Source organism: Neodothiora populina (genome assembly GCF_041146345.1).
Source record: "Neodothiora populina strain CPC 39397 chromosome Unknown canker_contig_6, whole genome shotgun sequence".
NCBI classification, from domain to species: domain Eukaryota; kingdom Fungi; phylum Ascomycota; class Dothideomycetes; order Dothideales; family Dothioraceae; genus Neodothiora; species Neodothiora populina.
Genome location: NW_027191414.1, coordinates 1,330,480 through 1,355,597, shown reverse-complemented (window position 1 = coordinate 1,355,597; position 25,118 = coordinate 1,330,480). Strand labels below are relative to the sequence as shown.

Genomic DNA, 25,118 nt, shown 5'->3' with positions numbered 1-25,118 from the left:
ATTGTTCTTGCACATCATCTCTACCCGCCACAGCCAGAAGCGAAAACATGACAGACACCGCAACGGCTCGAGTGCGCCTGCACATAACCCCCTTCACACCCACCTTGTTTCCCACAGTCATAGCCCCGTCGATACGACCTCAAGCGACTAACGTATCCTTCCACACAATCCAGACCGAACCGACAAAGGGCTTCGGGTACGTCGAGCTTCCCAGCGCCGACGCCGACAAACTGCGCAAGAAACTGCACGGCATGGTGCTCAAGGGCGCCAAGATGAAGATTGAAATCGCGAGACCGGAAAAGCGGAAATTGGTCGTTGTCGAGGAGAATGTGACTGACGACGACGAGGATGTGGTGGGAAAGCAGAAACGGGCCAAGAAGACGAAGAGGCGCGATGGCGAATATCCGGGTTTCGAACTGCCGCAGGGAAGGAGCGTCAAGAGGGGCTGGACGGACAACAGCAGCAGCAACAATAACAGCAATAGCAACAACATCCCCATCGACGACAAGAAGCGCAAACAGGAAAAGTCAAAATACACGAGCAACAGAGAAGTCCTTTTCAAGACAAATCTGCCCGAAGCAGCAGCCGCCATCTTACGGACCGACGCACGAAAAGCGAGAAAAGTCGCCGACAAGAAGGAACAGAAGCTGCGAGAAAAGGCCCATCAGCACAGGACGCCCGCCGTGATTCACGAATTCGCGAAAAACACGCAGTATCCTTCTTTTCTGCGTCAGGAACCTACAAATGCCAACCACGGAGTCGCGAGTGAGTTTGTAGCTGGCAAAGGATGGGTTGACCAGCAAGGAAACATCGTCGAGGCTGCTGCAGTCGGTAACAAGAGAGAGGAGAGACTGGCCGCCATGCCCCAGAACGAAATCGAGATCAAAGACGATGACCTCGACGAGTTTGTTCAGTCCAAGAGGAGAGAGGCGGCGGTGCTCCTTGCGCAGCCTCAGGCCGCGAATGCTGATGAGGCACATGAAGAGGAAGAAGAAGTTGCTGTTGAGGAACCCCAGGTCGACGAACAGACCAGAGCGAGACTGGCCGAGTTTGATCAGATGTTCGGAGATGATTCTGATAGCGACGAGCACTTTGGGGATGTCGTCTCTGGTGATGACGACGAAGATGGCAAGGAAATTGATGTGGTGACAGTGGTACAGAATGAGGAAGAAGAACAAGAGGGTGATGCCAATGTTGATGCATCAGTAGTCGGTTCTGAAAACGACGACAATGATGATAGTGAGACCGTGAACGAGCTGAAAGAAACCCCCGCTGGAGGAGCGAGCCCAAGCCTCGACGACAGAGACTCGTCACCGGAGGTCGAGACTGGGAGAGGACACTCGAAGCCTGCGAAACCTGATGTCATGTCAGACATCGAAGATGACAACAGCGACGACTCTTCGGAAGACGCCTCGTCTGACTCGGACTCTGATTCTGACTCTGATCCTGCTTCTGGTTCCGGTCCCGCCTCCGACTCTGATGGTTCATCCAGCAGTTCAGAAGATGACTCGTCATCATCCCCCAGCGACTCAGAAAGCGAAGACTCAGAAGAAGCCGCGACATCACCACAGCCTACTCCTCGACCAGCCGCAGTCCAACAATCCACACCTCCTCAGCAGACCGAGCAGCAAAGAGAAATACACCCTCTGGAAGCCCTCTACAAAAAGTCCAAATCAGACGGAACCCCGAAACCCGCGCCAATCAACACTTCCTTCTCCTTTGGCTTCTCGAACGACAACGCCTCGGACACGGCCTCCATCCTCGGAGAAGACACAAACGAATACTACTACAACAACGATGACGACGAAACGATGCCTCAGACCCCTTTCGCCAACCAACGAGGACGAGGCATCCGCTCCGCCGCGCCCACGCCCGACACCGCCGCCATCGGCAAACGCTTCTCTTTCTCTCTCGGCAACAACAACAACAACAACAACAACAACAACAACTCCACCTACGACGAAGAAGACATCTATGAAGAAGACGAGAACGAAACTGACGAAATGGCGGCTGTCAACTACCTCCCAGTCGGCACGCGCAAGAGTTTCGCCGATGACGACGAGAAGGAAGAAGAAGACACAGCTGCAGCCGGAGCGAAACACGAGACGCCCTTTGCAAAATGGTTCTGGGAGAACAGAGGCGATAGCAACAGAGCGTGGAAGAAGCGCAGGAGAGAGGTCATGAAGGTTGCGCGGCAGAGGGAGAATCGGAGGGTCACGAGGAAGATTGTGTAGCCTGCCTGCTGTGTCCTTTTCTGTTGTTGCTTATCTCTATATGTATACTCATGCATCACTATGGCTATCTACTCTGCCTAGCTGTTCTGCGTCCCATGTATAACGAGTGCCTTCCTGCGTGTAAGGTAAAGTGACACGTAATGGCTCGGTGGACCATCGTCGAGTACCATTCACTCTTCTATAGATCTATAGCTCAGCCGCGTCTGGCAACAGGAAACACCTCACAAGGTAGATACCAACAGGGGCAATTACCCACCCATCACATCCCCCATCCCTCGATATCAAACGTGTACTCGACCTTGTCATCTTGCAGCGGCCGACACTGCTCATCATAAAGCGTCTTCTCGACAAACGTCGCCGTCCCCTCCTTACTGACCAAAATGGCCGTCTGCTTCTGCGTGGCATAGTGTCCGTCTCCACTCGTGACGACGACTGGCTTTTCGTTCTGATCCGCAGCAGCAGCGACGACATCGGCCGAGTTCTCTTCGATATTCTCACCGCCGAGCTTCGGGATGAAGATACTGTTCCTCAGCTGCCCGAGATACGTCTCCCAGTCTTCTCCGTTCTTGCGTCGAGGCAGAGTATCAGAACTCAAGACGCCGAACAACCTGTCCAAAAGATCTTCCTTGCCGGCAGCAGCCAGTCGCACATTCGCCTCGACCGCCTCTCGAACCAACGACTCGCCCCGAACGACCTTTGGCCACGTCGTATCTCCGAAGTGCGAATTGCTCAATCCCACGACTTCCCCAGGCCGTTCAGCCAACCAAGTGACATCACCCACATCCAGACTCCGATTCGACACGATCGCCAGACCCCGCCTGTCACCGTCCCCTTGCCCAGACGGCGCAAGTCGTCCAAAACAAAGCGTGAACCCCCCGACATCACCAACGCCTACATCCTCAACCAGTCTGCGCGCGAACTCCTCCGTCGACTCCCTGCTGTGCGGCTCGGTGGTCAGATACGAATTGACCATCGCGCCGCGGCTTTTGAGCCCGCACACTTCCTTGCCTTGGTCCTCGCGGTAGTTTGTCAGAACCGCGATTCGGCCCTGCCGCGTCATGCCGAGCCATGTGCCGCGGACGGAACGCAAGAGATCGCGCCCGCCGAGGACGTGTTGATGGGGAGGCTCCCAGAAGGCGGCGCGCGCGGTGGGGCGCGTCAGGTATTCCTGTATGTATGGGTGAGCACGCCGGGCGCAGAGGTTGGCGATTTTTAGTTTACTTTTCTTGTGGTTCACGCTGTGGACTTTTGTTTGTGGCGCAATGATGGGAAAGAAACGAGGGAAGAGGGTTGGAAAAGGAGAGAGGGTTGGTCTTACGTCGCGGTTGTTTATCAAGATGAAGGGATAGTCCGGGTGCGAAGTGCACAATATCGCTATACACATCTTTCCTTTTCTATGCTTCTCGTCTCTTTCGACTGCTTTCCTCGATGAGATCTCGGAGCAACTCGAGTCGAAAGAAGTCGATGTTCAGTCCAGAAACCCTCGCAGTGCACAATAATGGCCCCGATACACGTAACTATATATAACCCTTACTTCAATCCCACGACTCGTCTCAAATTACCAAGTGATTAAATGCGCGACAAGCAAACAGTAACAAGTCGCGACGTGGAGAAATTCAGAACTATTTGTTAATTCATAGAAAGAGCTGGTCAGGAGTAATCTCGGGCTTGCTTGGATTAGTACCTAGGCATGCAGTCTGTGGTTGTCATGCTTATGCGCTGGCCCTGGCCATGGTGGTGTGAGGAGGAGCAGTAGTAGTGGAGCCGAAAGCTTGCTTGCTTGCTTGCTTGCTGGTGCGGGTGGTTAAAGTACCTTAGCCTGCCTTGATAACATACCTTACCTTCAGGTAGGTACGTACCTTACTATGAACTGGAAAAGCCGATACTTTGCATTGCAGAATACCAGCTGAAATCTGGCTGATAGCCTTACAGGTTGATTACTCGAGAAAAGGCTTACTGGCAGCAACAATGGCTTTTCTCTTTTTCTTGGTTTCATCTTCATCATAGGGTCGTTGCAGTTGGCAATATAGAGTTCCACGCGGCTCTGGAGATTCGAGGTGGCAGAGTCTGTGGTCGTCGCATACATATTTCCCTTGCCTTTGACCGCAATAATCATTACCTGCGGCCTGATCTCCACTCCATGCGTCCCTCTGTAAGACCAAAAAGGAGGATACCGCCATTTCAAACGAATGCATCGCTGGCAGAAAAGAACTCGCAATAGGCCGAGAAACGCATCCTTGTCATAATCTATCACATCTAAAGAGAGGTTCAACCACTAGACATCTCAGTATTGATGCCCAATCATCTCGCAAACCAAAACATCCAACACGTCCTCGGCTTCCTTGGTCACCTCTACATAGCCACCCGTTTCGACCCCGATAATCTTGCCGTCGACACAGATACGTCTCCATCTTGCGTCCTCTTCGTCAAAGTCTATACGCACGCCTTGAATAGCTTCATAGCTCACATCGGGATCTTGCACATGCTTGCCGTTGTCGTATGCGGCTTTCATGATCTCCATTACCGCATCGCCGTCCATGGGCCCGAAATGCACCAGCCGCAACTTCCCGTCTAGTGGCTTCGACTCGGGAGATATGGTAAAAGTCTTTTCGAGGTTACTCACGAGTGTGGCGAGCACGTAGGCATGATGCTTTCTCTCCAATTCTTCCCAGTCGCCCTCATTCTTGCGCAAAACAGACACTCGCCCGGCGTACGAGTGCGCGACCTGTCCGTCTGCAGGGAACAGGTTTTCCTTGGCGGCCATGGCGAAACGCTGCGCGCCATGCTTGCGGCATTCGGCTGTGTCGCTGTCGGCGACCAAAGACGCATGTAGTCCCCAGCTGCAGACCACACAGCCCCAAGCTGCGTTCTGAGGAAGCACGACTTCGTCTCTGGCTTCGTTGGTTAGCAGACGGGCTCCGGGAGACACCTTAGCTCGGAAGATTGGTAGGCTTCGAGGAGTTCCATCAAGCAAAGCGGTGATGCTCGCGGCGTCATCTGCCTCGACTTTCAAAGAGCTGGCAAGTGCATTGCCTGTGCCGAGTGGGAAGATGGCAATGATAGGTTTGCAGTATTGCTGCCGGTCTCGATCGCTGAATGTAGGCGTGTTCATGAATGTGTTCACGATGTCGACCATGCCTCCGTCACCAGAAAGCAACAATATTGTCTGGGGTATGCCCCTTTCAGCATTAGGGATGAAGACATCAGTAGTCAGCTCAATAATGCTGTCGGCCGAGGTGGTAGTATGGCTCTGATATTCGACCTTGATGTTTCCTAATAAAGGTGCGATCTTGCTTTTGTAAAAGTCCTCGGCTTGACGTGTGCCTGATGCCACTGAAATGACTACATGGACTTGACGCCAACCGTCTGCAGAGATATCCGTAAGCAAATGTCACTGCTGAGGCTAGCCCCGACCGCAGTAGTGCCAGCAGCAATAATCTTTGAAAGCATGATATGATCCGCCTTATCTGCAACGTGCTATTCGTGAAGCCAGGCATACACTTACATTGCGAGTTGTATTTAGCTACACTGGCCATATTACCCGACAGTTGCTGTTTCGACGGTATGATCAAGAAGGAAAAGAGAAGCACATTTCATGTCCATAATCTCTAACAACATTCACCCTGTGATAAACATAACATATCAACATTGACCCGTGATGCAGTAAGCAAGGCCGGCCATTGGCATGCAGTGCAGTGCAGTACCACCATTCGACATCAGGCAGTAGAGTACAGATGATCGACCGGTCAGAGAGCTACGCGTGGACACCTTATACCAAGTCGTTCCAAACATCCAGTCGGACTCTTCGGAGGTGCCAAGCTCTGACGTCGTCGTACAGTCTAGGTGAGGGAGGATACAGTCAAACCAGGTGAGGCAGCTAAGGTGGTAAGGCACGGCGAAGCTCATTAATCGTCGCTTTGGCTCATATCACCTAAAGTGGCTTACAAGGTACAAGTACGGAAGTGTAACGACTGGCTGCTGGCGACTTCGCAGATTAACTTAGGTACCTACAGTAGATTATCATTGGGGGGAACGAGGCGTCACCAGAGCGGGAGAAGTTGTACCTGTGCACACAACACACTGCGTTTCAGCTCTTTGTGTGTGCTTCCCATATCTTCGTCCAGCCCGGCACAGCACAAAAAGACCAAGGCGCAGCAAAGTTGCAGCCTTTTCTCCCTTTCTAAGCCCACCAGTCCGCAAAGACTATAACGGTTGACGAAGTCCAACGCGTCTTGTTAGAAGACGAGAACTCACTTTCACATCGCGACATTTGACCTTATTCTCAACTCCAGCGATTGCGCGTTTGATGCGCGCTCGACACGACTTATGGCAGACCACGAGGACCATGGCATCTCCGGATGGGGTATTTTCTTTCTTGTTGTATTCATTGTTGTGATATTTGCGAGCGTAGGGTGGATCATGTAAGTGTTATATCTGATTTCCGGAGACAATATTGAAAACAAGACCTCTATCTTGCTTCTCCGTTCTCACTCGTCTTCGGCTTGTGTCCCAATGCAATGCGAAAGCGACACGACCATGTCCAGGACGCTGATTAGTCGTGTAAAGTTTCACGCAATACCGCGCTCGTCGTTTAGGCCTCCCTGCGCCCAGCCTGAATCCTTTCGGGCGCAATCGCGATCGAGCTAGGAACACGTACGCAGCGCCAGCTCCCGCGCCATCTGGCATCAAAGCCTGGTTCACCGAAAAGTTCGATGCGATCCGCGGATCTGGTCGCACGTCTGGAGGCGGTTATGAAAGCACTGGCTACGGCGGTGGGCGCAACCGTCACGGCTTCGGTGCCCTGGATCCCGATGAAGCCTGGGATGCCCGAGTCGGCAACGAGTACTACGAGGAACAAGAGCTGGGGTTGCAAGACCCCAATTCCGGCCCTTATGGCGGCAGCGGCTACGGTCAGGTTGTCGGCGCAGAGGTCGAGAGGGGCAGGAGCAAGAGTCGACAGAGAGAGCTGGACGAGCGCTACGACGAAGAGATGGGCGTGTCGGGCGCCACTGTCACAAGACCATCCAACCCATTTGGAGATGATGCTTCAGCCAGCAGCTTGAGAGGCGTCAGTCCTCGACCTCTTGCCGACACGGAGCCAGGAGCCAGCAGCAAGGGACACAGGGGACAGAACAGCCTCGAGACCAAGGACGACAGTCCGACCGAGCGACGGAGCATGTTTAGGGAGAACATGTGAACAGAACATGCCTTGACGCCTCAATCTCGGACGAATTAATGCAGTTGATAATAGGGACGGATGGAGTTGTTGTGTGGGTCGATGAAGCGTGGACTGTTGTCGAGTCTTTCTGCTACTCCTTCGATGATTCAAGATTCAAGATACCCATAAATTTCATTTGGTATACAGCATGAGCCTTCCGGGCACTATACCTGTAGCAAGTTTCTTTGACTTTCTGCAGCTTCTCAATAAGCTCCAGGACTTGTGTTGGAGGCTTGTTTGGCATTGTTACAGATTTTACGAACCTCGGTGTCAAAGCTTGAGCCAAGGCGTATGAGCGACTGCATTCTTCAGTCCTTAAAAGAAGATACACTAGTGGTGTTGCTATACTTCTGCTTCTACATCTCTTCTGCCCTACTATATCAGGGCAAATTGCTAGGTAAGGTATTTTAGTTTGTCATGATTCAAGATGAGCGATCCTGTTGATATTTGAGGTGGGTGGTGAATTCCCTCTTTACAATCGAGGTAAATCCTGTCCGATGGCTGCTTCCCATGCACTCAAGTGGGCAAGAACCAAAAAAGATAGACATGAAGTATTTTCCATGCTGTGTCTAACACTATTTAATGAGAAACCATTGGCTTTCTTCCATACACCACGGAAAACGTGGTATAGGACTTGAGTCCTCCACTTTGTAACTCCTCCTTGACTTCATCAACCAACTTCTGCGTCTCCTCCGCTTTCCAGCCGAGTCTTTCGAGGGTTCGAAATGTCCAGCCTTCGAGCGCCATGTTGAGGTTCAACATTTGCCACGTGCCCACCTGTGCATATCTAGGATCGTCGGTCCATGTCCCTGTGGGGACGAAGAAGTTTGACTCGGTCACCTCTTCGAAGCCCACTTCCTTGAACCATCGTGGATAATGCTGCACGTTGTTCCACGGCCGTCCGCCCTTGATCGAGGCCTCAATGCTCAATTCGTTCCAGCGTACAAAAGCGCTGTTCTCAGGTGGAGGACTTGCGAATTTCCAGGGTAGGATCGGATCCTGCAGTTCAAGATACCCTCCTGGAGCCAGGTTATCGTAGGCTTTCTGGATGATTGATTTGGGATCGGTGAAACATGTCAGAATTGCCCGAGCGTGGATGAAGTTCCAATGTCTCTTCGAGTTCCAGTCTTCATCAGCATCGGCGATCAAGAATGTGCAGTTTGACGGTTTGCTAGAAGATACACCAGTGTGAGAATCTTATAGCGAGATCGCTGTTAGAAGATGGGGTCAATACTGGAGATGTATCCTACCCTTGTTCATCAACGCGACTCAAGTCTGTACCCACTACTTTGGTCGACGGGTGACGCTTCGCTGTTACCATATCAATCAAGTTGAACTTTTCGTTCCGATGGACACACTGACCATATTCCATGGCCCAAATCCCGGTCCCTGCGCAGTAACATGAGTACGATAGATCTGGGGCGATCTATAATGAATCCATTGCTCACCGGTCGCCAGATCTAGGACATTCTCTAGAGGCTTATCATCCACAGGAGCTAAAGCCAAGCGGTTGCCCAGTATCTCAAGACACATTGCATGTTGAACATCTGAATCGAATCAGCTTCACGTCAGCAATCGCCGGGACGAATCCGGGTCCGTCACTTTCATGTGACGAGAAATTTACCTAGTCTATCCTGTTCTTGAGCATCATTTGGTAGACTGTACTCTGCACACGCTTGTTAGATCCTAAGGTCGACTTCTTTTCTCAACTGCAAGCATCCGCACTTTTGGTCCTTAGGAAAGTCCGGCCATATTCTTCGACTGTCTCGTATAGGTCATCGTGAGCTTGGCTTGACGGCACAGGTGTAGGCATGATGCACAAGGTGCTTCCGGCGTTCTTTAACAAGGAATGTTGGGAGGCTTCTCGGGACCAGCAACAATCGCGAGACAGTGTAGAAGACTGCGAGATGAATACAGCTTTACGGAACAATAACTAGGTGTCCTTGGAGGTGATAAGAGACCTTGATCAAGAGCGATCAACAGTCGATTGTCAGGTGGTCGGATATCTAATTGATTATGCATAAACCCTTCGTGGCCTGGTTTGGGACAACAAGCCGTTATGGAGCATAGCAGACCCACTGGTTCCCTGTTCCTCGGTAACATCCCCCATCCACACGGAAAATTGGAGAATCGTTTCACGTACACGTTGATATGACAAGAAGATTGGGCACCCCAGACGGGACTTGATCCATCACGAGTGGCATGGACCAAGCGACCGACCGACTTGCTGCGATCATGACCGACACAACTCTGCATATCAGAACAAAGAGGTTGGTGAACTAGGACAATAACAGCAAAAGCACTGCAAAGCACTTTACGTGCTAAAGCTCGTCAGCGGTAATTGTACACTAGCAACTCGGTAGTAGTACCGACTATTGCAGATTAACGCCGTGCGCCACATTTCTTAAACTCAGTTGCTGAATAGTGCGGTTCGATCGGAACTTATAGCACTTTGGGCTTCGTTCGGCAGCTGGATCGAAACTCGGACCAGCTGATTGCGCAACGCCTCAGAATAATCATCCCGCTACAGGACCAGCCGTTTGAGACTCGACATTAGCAAGTGTGAAGGACATCCCCTCTCAGATCTGATGTTGATCTCTTCCGACGCGCCCGAACACCCGCGATACGGGTAGTCATATAACCTTGTTCCTAGCAAAGTAGACTGCGACTGTTCGAGATTCTGCTTGCACGTGCAGCAAGCACTCTGTTGACGTAAAGATGTAAACATCGGGAGCCCCGCAGGTGCAAGTGGTCAAATCACTGCGAGTTGCTCGATAACGCTTTGCGTGCTCATAGCATTTAGAGAAACCACTGGTCTATAGGGAGCAGTGAATGCAGACTTTATGGACAGAGGTCAAGTAAGCCTGCAAGGAACGTACTTCGTTATCCACTTCGAAGAAGCTCTTGTTTATAGTGTACTTGTTACACTTGTAGGAGCTCACTTGTCACAGAGACTCAGCAGACAATGTGTGTTCAGAGGAGTACTAAGAATATAGCTAGGAGGTCGTTTACTGCTAAGCGCTATACCACCTTTGTCCCTGGTAAGAACAGGCCTAGTACTAGGAAGACAATCGTGTTTGGATTGTATGACTTAGTGCTACAGGAAAGGTAGGGTGTAAATGCCGGACCATTAAATAGCTGATGCTATGGAGTTTTTGTTGGAAGAGGAGCATGTGATAGGAGATTGAGCACGTATCACCAAACACTCCATGTACCAGTAAGTCATACAAGGTAAAAGCAGAATCCGCAGGTGCTCTTTTGGACGGAATATAAAATCAGCCAGCGAGGCAAGTGGTCAGATTGCTATATCACGTCCTGTTCCCCTTTATCACTTTATTAAAATCACTGCTGTGAGTCTTCTTATTCTCTTCGGCGCAGGATCTCCTATTTCTACATTAAGGGGGAACAAGCCAAGTGGAGTTGAAGCAAGATGAAGCAGACATCGCACTGCTAAGCGCACATGCTCGTGTCACGTTTGTATAAGAGGAACATCTCGAAGAGAAACAACTAAGTCTCCCTACCTCAGCACAACAATATCACAATCTCTCGTATCGCACGCACAAAAATCAGTTTATTACCCCCGAAAGACCATTACACTCACTACAGACTTACCGACAACATGTCAAGCATGATTTTCCTTCTCGTCAACCTCCTTGTCGCCGTGGGCTTCAGTCAAGGTAAGCTTTTACCTTGTGTTCGGTGTGATTTTTGCAATCAGTCTGCCGCTCGAACGTCTTTCCGCCTGCTGTTATACATCACCGTTCTATCCGTAGGCAAGAAGATACACAGATGAATGACCTTTGAAATGCGAGGAACTGCGAGGCTCTTACTACAAGAACAAACGCGATGTCTTCATTGTCTGCAACTAGAGCGACCAAAACTGGTGCTAAACCTGCTTTGTGTGAGAATACATCACTGACGAGGTCAAGTAGCTAACGATCTGGCATCTGGTGTCGACCTGGTTGCTGGCAGTGACGAGACCACAACCACAACCACAACCACGATTACCAGCACAATTTACGCCTCTACAACTACTGTTACTACTCATCTCCAGACCGCTATTGCTCTGGCTAGTACTGCAAGCCTGGACACGCTCACTTCTAGCTTGGGCTTGTCCTACGATCCTTTGCCGACTACCTTCTTTGGTTATTCTGCTACATCGACTGAAGAGGCCACAACTCTTCCTATGGCAGGTAACACTAGCAGCAACGTATCTCTAATCGCTTCTCCGACTTTGATGAGCTCGGATGTATGCATTAGTCCAACAGGCGATGTGACCACTTATAGCTACTTCGGTGCTACGCCTCCAGCAACCGCTACCACTACCACTACCACGCCATCCCCTGGCTCCACCACGACTTATGCGACCAACATAAGTTCAGACATAAGCACAACTACTCGCACGCACAGAACAACCACTATATACCACACCGACACCACGACAACAACAACAACCATAACTCCCCTTTCTAGCCCCATCACCCCAACTACAATCCCCTTTACAAATCTAACCTCCCCCTTCTCCTCCTCGACCTCCGCCTCCAGCTATACCCGCAACACAACAACCTCCGCCCAGGAAACAACCCTTCCCCTCGCCCCAGCGACAGCTACTACCACCAGCAGTACCGAAAGTACCGACAGTACGGACAGCATCAACAGTAACGGCAGTAGTCCCCAGAACGGCGGCTACAGCAACCTAACTGCCCCCCTCTCCTCCTCGACCTCCGCCTCAAGCTACACCCACAACACGACAACCTCCACCCAGAACACCACGCTTCCGCTCTCCCCAGCGACAGCCACTACTACCAGTACCAACAGTACCGACAGCAACAGCAGCAGTCCCCTGAGCGGCGGCTACAGCGGCGCAGTGGTCAGCTACCTAGGCGGCGCCAACTCGCTGAGTCTTTCCCGCGCTGCTGTGCTTTACAGTGGACTTGTCGGGGCTTTCGTTGTGGGTATCTTGTTGGGTGATGGGGGAGTCGGTGTTTGATGACGGCTTTGTTGCTTTTATAGCCGCTGCGTAAGCGGGCGTGGTGTGAGACTAGGGAGGTGTCGAGGTTGAGGACGAGGTTTCTTTGAGCGGCGTTCGGCGGGTGCTCGACTCGAGGAGGTTTCTTCTGCTTTGCTTTTCTCTTCTTCTTTTCACATGCCGGGATTGAGCTAGATCGAGTGGCGTTTCTTTTGGGTGTTTTCCGGGCTGATGAGGGAGAAGTACATGCACTAGGTTTTTCTGTTGTGGCCATGGGCTGGTGATCGTTCTGGGCTGTTTACTGGGTGGATGGCTTTATACAAACACTGTGCTCGGGATTGCCTGTTCGAAAAGACATCTTATGCTAGCCGTGTGGCGCACCTCCCTTGATCTCATGCACGTTGAAGCCCTTTATGAGAATTCACTATTACATTTCCTCGCCACTCGGACTAAAACGTGAAGACTGTTCATGCCATACGGCGCTATGTGAGGACTAGACCTGAGGCCCTGCTACTTTCAAGGGATGCGCTTCGGTATTGAACACCCAACCCTGCATCGAGCCAGGCCCTTGCACTTGAAATTGCTCATCGGGTCCTCCTGCGGTGAAAATCAGGTAACTGTACTTGAGGACTTCTGCGAACAAAAAGCTGTCCTGCCATCCAATAAATCCTCCTCCGCCAGCTGCGTCCACGTCCGCAATCTCCGAATATCCAGAATTGACGCGAGTGGTGGCGTTGATTGCTTGAATAGCGTCCCAGGTCCAGTCTTGGTATTTGCTGTCGTTCGTGGCACGGTAGGCGTAGTAGTACGATTCTATGACTTCAGGTCGAAGTTCATACGAAGAATCAGTGATATAAAACCCATTTGCATCATAAAAGTCGCTTTGGTTGGCTGGGACAGCACTACTGTTGCCACCAGTGACTGTCCAACTGAAATCCTCTGGTCCAATTCCTGTCACGGTTGATACGTAAGTTTCGTGGCAACCTGCAGTAACTTCGAGACCAAATGTAGTCATCATGGTGTTGTTCAGCAGTTGACCTCCCAGTATGAAGTTGCCGCCAGCAAAACAACCAAGGTGGGAGAAATCGTATTTCAGTCTGGTCTCGTTGTAAGCTGCAATAAAAGTGATATCCGGTCGGCTACTAGGATGGGATCCGAGATAGTCCATGGTCGATTGAGCTGCAAGCACCCATCTATTCGAATCAGCTAGATCAATGGAGCCATGATGCAGAGTCCTGGGATGGAATGTACCTGTCTTTATACTCGCTAAATCGAGTGGAATCATACACATGAGCTTTGATGAGATACTCATAGAAGCTGTCGCCGCCTCCATTCCAGCCACCCACGCCATCCGTGAATTGTCCAGTCGTGATATTGACATCGGTGCCTACCAGCCCAGGCCAAGGCTCCCCATTGACGCCCGGTGCGGACATAGGCTCAAGAAGGTACGACTCCGCTCTCTGGGCTAGCTCCGCGTAAGTGGTGTTTCCTGTCAGATCAGATAGACGTGTCCATTCTAGGACAAGAGTGCCGATCGTAGCGATACCATTGGTTTCGGACCCGTCATCGCTGCGATTCCCGAAGATCAGGTTGTTGGTCGGAACACCTGTCGGAGTCTCAAAAGCATAGCTGAGGGCATTGGCTAGATTGATAGACTGGCTAAGAAGTGCATCGACTTGTGAGCTCTAGATGGCATACCTCGTCATTACAGGACAACAAAACTTTGTGTATCAGATCCACATACATTGGAGGCTAAGCCAGAGAATGGCCCGGTAAGGAGGTCATATGCAGACAACATACCACCCAAGTATCTAATCGTGGTTTCGAAGACGCTCACTATCTCATCGTGGTAACTCACGCCGAAGTCAACCTCCGGTATATGAGCAAGGATTTCATCCACAATAGTTCCATTCTGCATCAAGATCGCGGTAGTGATAGCGTCAACAGCTGAGGCGCCCCAACCATTTCTTTCCGCCCTTTGTCAGCACCTGCCATAGGGAGACGGTTGGTGATAGAACAACATACCGAGAGTTTCCAAAGGAGTTATTCACGGGATATAGCTCATCATTGGGAAATGCGTATTTGTAGTATCCATCCCAAGCGGTTTCAAACACCACCTTCACCGCATTGGCACGATCTTGAGGTGATACACCGGTACTACTGTTAGAGTACCTGATAGGCCATCGTTGTGGTAAAGCAATTGCTGGGCGATATGGAAAAACCAAAGAAGCGCTCAAGACGAAGATTGACAGCGAAAGCATAATTCTGCCTATATATTTACCAAGATACTATGTAGCGATGGAAATACCCTCAAGCGGAAGCGAGAGCAGCAGCGTGGTTGGGCTGCTATCGAGTCGCGTGTCAAACCAACGGACCAAAAGGATGCGTCGATGCTGAATGTCGTAGAAGAATATCGTCGGTATCGAGGCAAAGGGGGAAGTAACGACTTGACGTTCTTGCCAGAGACAGCGTACTTCATATAGGACTTCATTCCCACCTCACAACGTCCGAGAAACTTCGACTGATCAGGCACCATATTATACTCGCATATACTCGAGCAGGTACAATTTCGACATGCACAGTGCTGATCGTGATTCAGTCCAAGTAGTGCCTATTGGATGAAGCTACTTTAGCAGGTAATAACACAGATTTGTATAGCTTCTTCATGAAGATCGAATGCGACTATGCGGGTGATGTAGATCAGTCAGGTACGTTACAGGCCACAGACCTTGTGCTGCTTGCGCATGTAGCATGCATCCGCACCCCTGTCTTTCCATGGGGTAGGATATTGGTGCCTTTGAGTGCTCATATTGCGCGTGCAGAAAGTCGCACCAATGGAAGATGACCAGTTGACTAATCTTCAGCTTGTAGACTATGTCCCTAAATGTCGCTGGCTACCGATTGCATTGCGTTCGTCGGTGAGTCTGGCAAGAATAGATAACCAGCTACCTTGACGACAAGCAATCTCGACCATCCGTGACTTTCTTGTCGATATTGACGGGGCAGGCAACAATGTTAGTATGTGTTATCAGGTACGTTACCTTATTTCGAACACTGGTGTCTGCGATATAATACTTGCAGCTGTCCGTTCGAACGCTATCTCTGATAGGAAGGCGATGCATCACGGGCATAACAGTTCACACTCACGAGGTCGATGTTGCTCTTGTTAGTGTTACTGTGGTCGTTCATGTCCTCGCACGCGATGACCATTAGATCATGATTGATCCCAACAGCGTTAAGATTCTGAACGGATACCTGCGCAAGGTCATACGATACAGATTTGCCATCGGAAAATCGGATGGAAGCGCTTCTCGTGCGCGTTAATGACAGTCAGCCGGGTTCAGGCAATCTCGAGTGCTCGTGATGACAAGTCAACCGATGCTGCGATTACGACCTAGGACGAATGACACTCCATATACAGGAACAGAACACGACAGACCTATGAGGCACTCATTCAATGCGAGCGGAACAAGGAGTACACTTCAACCAATACTACCATGGTAGGCCTTAGTGAGAAATACAACCAACCAACAATACCTGGTATTCACGATCACAAGCACGGGATATTATCCATCACGACTTGGGCTATCAATATAAGGCGAGGGTGACTGACTCGCTGCCAAGGCACACCTCCGGCTGACCCATGGCCGGATGCGGGTTGGCCGCGGCTGAAGGTTCCAGGTTTGCATGTGGAAGCGGAACCCGACCCTTTCGCATTTGGCTGATCTGATCTTCAAGAACGTTGATTTGGGGGCTCCTTGATATCATTCTCTTCTTTTCTTATACTCACTACGATTAATCCAAATCTACCACCGCAACATCGGGAAAGATCGAGTCGTCAGAGCCCGTCTTCTCTGGCGAAATTCTGGTCCAATAACACATCAAGTCCTTACCAGTTGATCATCTATGGGCTACAACACGTTCAACAACAACTCGTCCGTCGCATTTTCGTCCCGCAGCCGCGACCACTTTCTTGCCGCATTGCCCTACACCACTGCTTCAGGTCTGTCACGTACCGACTCCTCATTCGCAAGCCTGCTCTGGGGTGGCGGCGTCGAGTATTGTGAGACTGTAGTGGTGCGAGGTCCGCGCTGACTGCGCGGACGAAAAATAAAGAACCGATTCAGCCACCGAGTGGGAATCGGATGAGGTGTTGTGCATAACACTCATATTTTAGAACTTTTCTCCTCCATAGAGGTATCATACGTGGCAACACAACAGGCAGTACAACCCAGGAATCCTTGGGATTATAATAGATTGTGACTTAATTCTGGATAGAGTCGCATCGACAAGTCACAGCAACAACAGGAGATCTATATACAACCATTGATACTCCGGATACAGCCTTTGTCGTAACATGCCGGCCATGGACTTCGACCTTGAAATTGTTGATGGCGCCAGCCATTCTCCGGCAGTCGAGGTCAGCTCTCCACCTCGTCCAGCCCGGCGTTCAATCGACGATGCAGAAAGACCATCCCTGCCAGCTGCGCTTCAAATGCGGGCGATGCAGAGCAAGTCAAAGGGCAAGAAAAAGAGAAAGAAGGGAATGGCACCTGCCGCGCCTGCGCTGAACATCATACATGGCTTCGAGACTCCCGTCGCGTCAGGCGGCGAAGACTCGGATGCGTCCACCTCTGTCATGGCATCGCCTTCCTTGACTCCGCGTGGCCTCAAAAGTCTCCGTCAAGCCAAGAGCGGCTCTCGCCTCCATACTTCAGGATCTAGCAGTGGCATCAGTGCGCTCAAGGCTCAGTTAGATAAACTCGATCTCGACAACAACGGAACACGCCCTAATCTCTCCCGATCCACCAGCATGTTGTCAAGCAATGGTTTCGATAGCACGCCGGCAGAGTCATCCGCTGCGAGCGATAGTGACAAAACAGAAATGGAGACCTATGAAGTGTCGCTCGAAAATGACTTTATCAGCCCCGATGCGGCCAGGGAGCAGCAGCTGCAGCAGCTGTCCAAGACTTCAAGTCTCACTCCGCCGTCTACGCAGCCTTATGTCGCGGTCGAAGGTGGCCTCCGTACCCAATCAATCCTGCGCAAGATGTCCGCCGATGATTTCGAACCACTTCGCTGTCTCGGAAAGGGGGCCTTCGGTACCGTGCATCTGGTCAAGCAAAAGGCTACTGGTCGTCTCTTCGCTCAGAAGCAGTTCCGCAAGGCGACCTTGACTGTGCACAAGCGCCTCGTCGAGCAAACCCGTACGGAGCGCACCATCCTGGAATCGGTCAACCGTCATCCATTCGTCGTTAAGTTGTACTACGCCTTCCAAGACCACGAAAAGCTTTATCTGATCCTGGAATATGCTCAGGGCGGTGAGCTCTTCACCCATCTGGCCATGGAGCGCATGTTCAGCGAGGAGACCGCCGCATTTTACATGGCCGAGATGATTCTTGCCCTGGAGCATCTGCACACCAACGTCCGAGTGGTCTACCGCGACCTGAAGCCAGAGAATTGTCTTCTGGACGCCGAAGGTCATCTTGTTCTGACTGACTTTGGACTATCAAAGGTCGCCATTGACGAGGACGACAGATGCAACAGTGTGCTGGGCACGATCGACTACATGGCGCCTGAAGTGATCGAGGGTAAAGACTATGGTATGGAGGTCGACTACTGGTCCCTTGGTGCAATCGGCTTCGATCTTTTGACTGGCTCACCGCCATTCGGCGGCAATAACCATGCCAAGATCCAGCAAAACATCTTGCGCCAGAAACTGCAACTGCCTTACTTCCTTGGTCCTGACGCGAAGGACCTTCTCACCCGTCTACTTCGCAAAGAGCCTAACAAGAGATTGGGTGCAAACATGCCCAAGGATCTGAAGCTTATCAAAGCGCATCGCTTTTTCCGAAAGATTGACTGGAGGAAGCTGGAGCGAAGAGAAGTTGAACCGCCCTTCCAACCACTTATCACAGATCCTGAACTGGCCGAGAACTTCTCCAAGGAATTCACGGATTTACCGCTCAGTCCAGTCGTTGAGAGGAGCTACATGAATTTTGCCGATGCAGCAGACTCGCAGGCAGACACCTCTGCCTCAAATGGCGGAGTGGATGTCAAAACCGGAGGTACCGCAGTCGGACAAGAGATGGAGGGTGTTGTCTCTTCTGGAATTGGAAGCAACCCATTTGGAGGCTTCAGCTTCGTTGCGAGCCAAAGTCTCTTGGAAGATGAAACATTCATGTTTTGAATGCAGCTAGCTTGGATCTTCGTCGCGAAAAAAGTACCTAGCGCTTTTGGTTTATTTTTCATCAGGGAGTTAAGGGGCCGGTCGATAGATGGTGTTCCTTTTGTTGGCGTTGGGTTGGTCTTGACGTTAGAGATCCTGCCTATTAGCAAGCACTATCTTCATGTACTTCTGAGGTCTCCGGCTTCGACTCCGATTGTGTGTAACTTGTGCGAATGCTCGCCTGTGCCTACAAAGGTACTTGATAATAGGCTGGCTACCGGAATCTGATCGTTCTGATCGTTGCCGCATCAGGGAACCCGGGGCGCTCACCAGTCCTTACCGCATTGCGAAGTTCGTAGCGCTTCTCGGTCCTTGCCGGAAGACTGGTGATCCTCCAAACAACAAGCCTTGCAGCGCATATGCAAGAACGTGTCCAACACCCAAGGAACGACTAATACCTATAGGTCTGGATTGCACAGCTGCGGCTTCTCTGTGACAGTCTCTGGTCAAAGGAGGAAGGCAACTGAGAAGAGGAGAGTCTAGAACACCCTACACAGCTTGCTCATGCTTGTAGTGATGATGAGCAGCGTTTTTGACCGAGATCGATGTCCATTCATCGAGTCAGATCTTGTGACAAAGCAGGTAGGTACAACGTCAACAGTAACTACTCCAAATATTCCGGATTGAGTAACACGAGGCAAGTCGACCGAAGAGCAGCTCGGATGAGTTGCCTTTCGGTGCACCACAAGCACAAATCTGGGGTCTCCAGCTTCGCAACCCCGCGCAAACCCCGCACAAAACGTTTACAACCACTTACACTTCTATCCTTGCCGCCGAACGTTATTCCCGCCACCTACATGGCACAATCTACAATGAAACCCAAGGCGAAAATATTCCCTCTATTGGTCTGGCTGACGCCTCCATCAGATTGCGTGGCCTTTACCAAGATCGGATCAAGGGGATGCGAAGCTAAACATACTGTACAGTACCTACACCGTTCAAGCTCAAGGTTTCCCCTTGGGGTAATATGGGGTAACTGTGCAAGCTCCACAGACAATTGTCATCCGACATGCTCTATCACATTCTCGAACGGTAGTCTTTAGCGCAAGTGATGGTCGTTCTTGGGATGAGGGGGAGCGATGCATCTAGACGCCGGTAATGGTCTGCACGAGGAGATGATCATCTACGGAGGGGTATGAAGCATATATACTTATGCTGTGCTTCCTCTTGTCACCGCCGTCCTTCCCATCCTGTCAAATTCTTAAGATAACAGAACGAGAACACATAACATACAAACATGGTCCATCGACGAACGGATATCGGAGCAGTGTCCGAGGACGGCCACACTCCCAAGCCCGATCCATCTGCTGCTCCTAACGATACATACAAGGACAACCTCGAGACTGATGTCTTGATTGTTGGTGCTGGGTTTGGTGGCGTTTATCTGATGCACAAGCTCAGAGACGAACTTGGCTTTAATTGCAAGATCTACGAGGCCGGCAAGGAACTCGGCGGTATCTGGCATTGGAATTGCTATCCTGGTGCTCGTGTTGATACTGCTGTGCCAATCTACGAATACTCTATCGAGAAAGTGTGGAAGGTATATCCGTTGTCTGGCGCCTGACTCTACCTATGCACAAGCCGCTTTGTTAGCTGCGGTATCGTTATATCGGCACTATCAGTGTGAACCTGAACGCACGCTAACAATTCATGTCATCAGGACTGGACTTGGTCTGAAAAGTACCCAGGACACGAGGAGTTGAGGAAATACTTCGAACACGTAGAGAAGATCCTTGACGTCAAGAAGGATACTGCCTTTGACACGCGTGTCGTTGGGGCACAGTTCGACAACGATACCGGGCGATGGGTAGTGAAGACTGAAGACGGCCGCACTGCGTACGCCAAGTACCTCATCAATGCCGTCGGATTCGCAGCTAAGCGTCATTTCCCCGATTGGAAGGGCCTAGACAGCTTCCAGGGCGAAATGCACCACTCGTCTTTCTGGCCTTCTGAGGGAGTAGATGTCAAGGGTAAACGCGTTGCCGTCATCGGCACGGGCAGCACGGGTGTCCAGCTCGCCCAAGAGACTGCCAAGGACGCAGGCAGTGTGACCGTCTTCCAGCGAACCCCGAATCTCTGCCTACCCATGCGTCAGCGAAAGCTCACGAAAGAGGAACAAGACGAGGCCAAATCGAGATATCCTCAGATCTACCGGGATCGCATGACGACCTTTGCAGGATTCGACATGGACTTTATCCAGCGCAATACCCTTGACGATACTGAAGAAGAGCGCCAGGCTGTTTACGAAAAGCTCTGGGAAGAGGGCGGCTTCAAGTTCTGGCTCGCAACCTACAAAGACATGCTTTTCGACAAGAAAGCCAACGACCAAGCCTACGACTTCTGGGTCAAGAAGACTCGCCAACGCATCAAGGATCCCCGCAAGCGAGACATCCTCGCTCCTCTCAAGGCTCCTCACGCATTCGGCACCAAGCGACCGTCCCTGGAGCAAGACTACTACGAGCAGTTGGACAAGCCAGAGAACGACATTGTGGATGTGAGCGCCACTCCCATCAACGAATTCACCGAGACAGGCATTGTGACCTCAGACGGCAAGCTGCGCGAATTCGACGTCATCGCCCTCGCGACAGGCTTCGACTCCGTGACCGGTGGCATGAAGAACATGGGTCTCAAGGACATCAACGGCGTCGACCTCGCAGAGAAGTGGAGCACAGGTACATGGTCATACCTCGGCATGACCTGCAACGGATTCCCCGTAAGTCTTTCCTGTCCCTCTTACCCCCAACCACCAACTGACATTGCCTTCCATCAGAACATGTTCTTCCTCTACGGCGCCCAAGGCCCGACCGCCTTCTCCAACGGGCCCTCATGCGTAGAATGCCAAGGCGACTGGATCGTAGACTGCCTCGCACTCCTTCGCTCACAGAAAATCGACTACCTCAACCCCTCGCGCGACGCCGAAGAAGACTGGCGCCGTCGCGTCACAGAGCTCTCGGACAAGACTCTGTTCCCCGGAACCTCGAGTTGGTACATGGGTGCTAACGTCCCTGGAAAGCCGCGCGAGCAGTTGAATTATGCGGGCGGTATCCCGCTTTATGAAAAGGAGTGCAGGGAGGTGCTGGGCGATTGGAAGGGCTTTGGGACTGTGGCTCCTGCTAAGGCGTAGGTTTGGGGATTGGTGTCGGCTGCGCTGTGCGCGTATAGGCTAGGATTATGCAGTTTTCATGATTATCAAATGGCAAGATTGATGTGTTGCACGACTTGTACTTTCTATTCCATGTTTCATCTGCCCTTGCGTTTGAGATGTCAGAAATGTACCGTGCCCGCAGCATCAAGATAGCGAAACCGCAGGACCCAGTCACACATCATCCTCAGCAAGAAACATAACTTCGATAAAAGACAAAGTTTTCCATTGCTAAAACTAATGTACTAGTGCTGAATGCTCTCTACTGCTTGATGCATAACGTGTGTGCTGTGCTGCTTGATGTATTGCCTGCCCACCACACACGCTGCAAAGCACACTCTCGTCTGCTACTCACTGGCCGGCCCAGCTGGCGTATGAAGCCGAGGGCTGGGCAGTGAGAGTAAAAGCAGAAAGAAGACAGAAGCAGAAGAGAAGAGAAATCAAAAAAGAGGAGAAAAGAAGAGAATAAAAAACAGGAGCAGAAGAAAAGAATCATGAAAGAAGAGAAAACAACCCTCCGTTCCTTGTATCAAAGCGTCGATGCAAATCCATAGCAACCCCATCGAAAACCTCTTTTCAGCGATATTGTCTTGGCGATCCACGGGCGAGAGTCAAGCCTCAGAAATCTAACGACAGAGAAGAGACTCCCTTAGTACTGATCAAGCAACTTGTAGATCTCGCGATCCATAGCCTCGCGCTCCTCATCGGTGAGCAAGCTCATCTGACTTGTCTGGTATGGAGCGAGCGGCTCGGCGTCCCTGATGTTGTTGGCGTATTCGTAGCCGTTGACGTCGTAGTCGAGCGCAGCGACCTCGTTGTGAGCGGCATTGTAGCTGCTGAGGTGATGCTGGACTTCAGAGAAGGTGCCATCGTAGCCGTGAGGTGGTGGTGGGTTGGTTTTGTTGCTAGAGGCACGTATGGTCGCGGTAGAGGGGGTCTTGGAGCGACTTGTTTTACTGATACCACTTCCTGGATTTCCGCGGCGGTTCTGAGAGGTCTTGGTGGTGTCGATGGGAGTCAATTCGTTCTCTAGAGCAAGAGTACGAGCGCGCGCATTGTAGCGTTTGGTCACTCCGACTTTTGCGGACTTGGTCTTGTCGTTGGTGGGAATGGCGGTGAATCTGCTGCCGGTCGATGGGAGATGACGACCAGTGGTCGGAGATCTAGTGGCACCGATGGCATTGACCTCAGCCGGAGCAGTGAGGATGACTCCATTGCGCTGAGCGAGCTCGGAAATTGAAGGCTTGTCTGCGTAGCGACGGCGATACAGGGCAGAAGTCTTCGCGTCGGCCTCCTGCAGACGGCGGATGAGGACTGCCTTTGGCATCCTCTCGACCACTGGGGCAGGGATTTCGTCGCCGCGTTCAGAGAGCAGACGGCGTAGACCGGCGCGGTCGAGAGATTCGTCTTCGGCATCGATGCGCGAGAGAACGACCGATTTGACTTCCTTCATGCGGCCGAGGAGCATGCCGCGAGCACGCATGATGTCGTAGAGTTCGGCCATGCAGAGCATGGAGCGAGGGGTTTCACCAAAGACCTCTCTGTATTCAGGGGCGTTGCGATTGTGTTTCATGGTGGACTTTCCTTTGGCGGCGTTGGGTGCTGCTGGATCTTTACCGTGGGCAAGAGTGAGTGCATCAAATTGACTGCCTTGGTCCATCATCTGTTCCTCTGTAGTGAAGTCCATCTTGGGGAAGGCTTGACCAGGTGGTTCGGTGGCAAAGACAGCTTTCTTACCGGAGGCCTTGGAGGAGAGTGAAGCCTTGAATTGCAGGGCCTCCTCCGGAAGAGGAAATTGACGACTGAAGCGAGCCAGGTGACGCGCGCGAGCAGTGTCTGCTTTCTCCAACTTGTGAAGAAGTTTGGTCTCAACGCGATGCTTTTTCTGCATATAAGCACGAATAGCTCTCCTGTGACGCAGAGCGGTTTTACGTTTCATGCGTCTCTCAGTCCTAGCATCAGCCTTGGTCTGGACGAAATTCTGTTCTTCCTTCATTGCCTCCTCGCGAGCTGCAGCAGTGGCCTCGACCTTCTCACGAGCAGCTTGCTTCTTCGAAGCTTTCTGGCGCTTCTTCTCCATCGTTCGTTCCTGACGTCTTTGGTCTTCCGACGGTGTATTGTTTTTCGAGGCCTGTAATGCTTGAATACGCGCCTGGCGTTCACACTCCCGGCCTTCAGGATCAGGGTCAAGATCTACGGGTACGCGTGCTGTGCCAGCCTGTATGGCCTCATAACGCTCTTTACAAGCTCGGGCACTGAAGCGGGGGGAGGGCAACAATGTGTTGATCTCCTCAGCAACTGCATAGGCCTGCTTCTCTTTCAAGAGACCAATGTGATGATTCAAACGGAGTTCCGACTTCTTGTAAGCCTGATCAAGTCTCTCATCCTATTTGATAAATCAGCTTCAGACTGACATGGTAACAGTAAAGACTATTGTCATACATCTTCAAGGCGCCAGTCTTGACACTGTTCATCCAGCTTCTGTTCATCGGCATCCCGCAGACATGTGAGGATCCGCATGTAACGGGAGTTGATGCTTTTCGAATTGTATTTAGTGCGGCCTTCTTCGCAAAGTCTTTCAACAACTTCCATGTCGCTTCTGCCTTGCTGCTTCATGGTGACGATGATCTCATCCTCGGAGTCATAGTCAACCACGACCGGCTTATTAGTAGGAACAGCACCACCAATGACGCGGTCCCTTTTGGGTGGCTCATTGGGGTTCTGGATTGGCATTTTGGCGGTCCTTGGAAGAGGGCGAAGGAGAGAGGGGCAATCTTCCAAGAGATGCTTGATGCGAAGTCAGGTCAGCCTGAGGTAACGTCAGTGAATGATGTATCTCAGACTTTGACAAAGGATCAATAAGTACAGCAGGCGCGCCGCACGAAGTGAGGAGAGATTGGTTAGGCAACGACGATGATGTCGTCGCACCAGCAGGCACAGACCGGCGCCGAGGCCAGGGTCAGTGAGGAGAAGATGGAGGATCTATCTCACTAGGACTCAAAAGAGAAAGCACTGGGAGATACGAACATCGAGAATCTGCGTCCAACTCTGGAACTCTCGACATTATCCTCGTTCTTCTTCACGCAGTGGGTACTCATTCCTGCCGAGTCCAGACCGGATGTGGTGGACCTCAGCCGAGGGAGCAAGCAACGCAGGCAAAGAACCCATACCAGTCCAATCTCTGGCAATGGATTCTTGTGCGAGGATCTTACGTGCTATCCTCAAGAACAGCTCAGAACCGGATCGTAGAAGAGAGATATGGCAAGCCATATTACCTTTGTCCAGGTGAGCTTCACAGTACAAGATATAGAATTTAGACTGACCAA

General features: G+C 51.4%; 9 protein-coding genes across 10 annotated transcripts; 4 read left to right on the top strand and 5 right to left on the bottom strand.

The window, feature by feature from the left end:
* Positions 1-47: 47 nt before the first annotated feature.
* Positions 48-2,234, top strand: AAFC00_006068 (uncharacterized protein; the record flags this gene model as incomplete). Its single annotated transcript, XM_069345959.1, has 1 exon — positions 48-2,234. One exon carries the CDS (start codon positions 48-50, stop codon positions 2,232-2,234), a length of 2,187 nt encoding a protein of 728 aa, XP_069198164.1.
* Positions 2,235-2,493: 259 nt separating this feature from the next.
* Positions 2,494-3,618, bottom strand: AAFC00_006067 (uncharacterized protein; the record flags this gene model as incomplete). Its single annotated transcript, XM_069345958.1, has 2 exons — positions 2,494-3,402; positions 3,553-3,618. 2 exons carry the CDS (start codon positions 3,616-3,618, stop codon positions 2,494-2,496), a joined length of 975 nt encoding a protein of 324 aa, XP_069198163.1.
* A 900-nt stretch (positions 3,619-4,518) lies between these two features.
* Positions 4,519-5,770, bottom strand: AAFC00_006066 (uncharacterized protein; the record flags this gene model as incomplete). Its single annotated transcript, XM_069345957.1, has 2 exons — positions 4,519-5,600; positions 5,740-5,770. The coding sequence occupies 2 exons, from the start codon at positions 5,768-5,770 to the stop codon at positions 4,519-4,521; spliced, it is 1,113 nt and encodes a 370-aa protein (XP_069198162.1).
* Positions 5,771-6,560: 790 nt separating this feature from the next.
* AAFC00_006065 (uncharacterized protein) lies at positions 6,561-7,431 on the top strand (the record flags this gene model as incomplete). Its single annotated transcript, XM_069345956.1, has 2 exons — positions 6,561-6,655; positions 6,801-7,431. The coding sequence occupies 2 exons, from the start codon at positions 6,561-6,563 to the stop codon at positions 7,429-7,431; spliced, it is 726 nt and encodes a 241-aa protein (XP_069198161.1).
* A 600-nt stretch (positions 7,432-8,031) lies between these two features.
* Positions 8,032-9,265, bottom strand: AAFC00_006064 (uncharacterized protein; the record flags this gene model as incomplete). Its single annotated transcript, XM_069345955.1, has 6 exons — positions 8,032-8,623; positions 8,703-8,763; positions 8,815-8,841; positions 8,901-8,999; positions 9,077-9,118; positions 9,178-9,265. The coding sequence occupies 6 exons, from the start codon at positions 9,263-9,265 to the stop codon at positions 8,032-8,034; spliced, it is 909 nt and encodes a 302-aa protein (XP_069198160.1).
* Positions 9,266-12,914: 3,649 nt separating this feature from the next.
* On the bottom strand, positions 12,915-14,682 carry AAFC00_006063 (uncharacterized protein; the record flags this gene model as incomplete). The annotated part of the gene is made up of 4 exons (XM_069345954.1): positions 12,915-13,614; positions 13,673-14,106; positions 14,166-14,388; positions 14,447-14,682. 4 exons carry the CDS (start codon positions 14,680-14,682, stop codon positions 12,915-12,917), a joined length of 1,593 nt encoding a protein of 530 aa, XP_069198159.1.
* A 2,096-nt stretch (positions 14,683-16,778) lies between these two features.
* Positions 16,779-18,611, top strand: AAFC00_006062 (uncharacterized protein; the record flags this gene model as incomplete). Of its 2 annotated transcripts, none has more annotated exons than XM_069345953.1 (1): positions 16,779-18,611. In XM_069345953.1, the coding sequence occupies one exon, from the start codon at positions 16,779-16,781 to the stop codon at positions 18,609-18,611; it is 1,833 nt and encodes a 610-aa protein (XP_069198158.1). The 2 variants fall into 2 exon arrangements, with proteins under 2 accessions (XP_069198158.1, XP_069198157.1); XM_069345952.1 differs by having other exon boundaries at positions 16,968-18,611.
* A 1,276-nt stretch (positions 18,612-19,887) lies between these two features.
* Positions 19,888-21,774, top strand: AAFC00_006061 (uncharacterized protein; the record flags this gene model as incomplete). Its single annotated transcript, XM_069345951.1, has 3 exons — positions 19,888-20,190; positions 20,311-21,363; positions 21,421-21,774. 3 exons carry the CDS (start codon positions 19,888-19,890, stop codon positions 21,772-21,774), a joined length of 1,710 nt encoding a protein of 569 aa, XP_069198156.1.
* A 667-nt stretch (positions 21,775-22,441) lies between these two features.
* On the bottom strand, positions 22,442-24,525 carry AAFC00_006060 (uncharacterized protein; the record flags this gene model as incomplete). Its single annotated transcript, XM_069345950.1, has 2 exons — positions 22,442-24,178; positions 24,235-24,525. 2 exons carry the CDS (start codon positions 24,523-24,525, stop codon positions 22,442-22,444), a joined length of 2,028 nt encoding a protein of 675 aa, XP_069198155.1.
* Between the last annotated feature and the right edge of the window lie 593 nt (positions 24,526-25,118).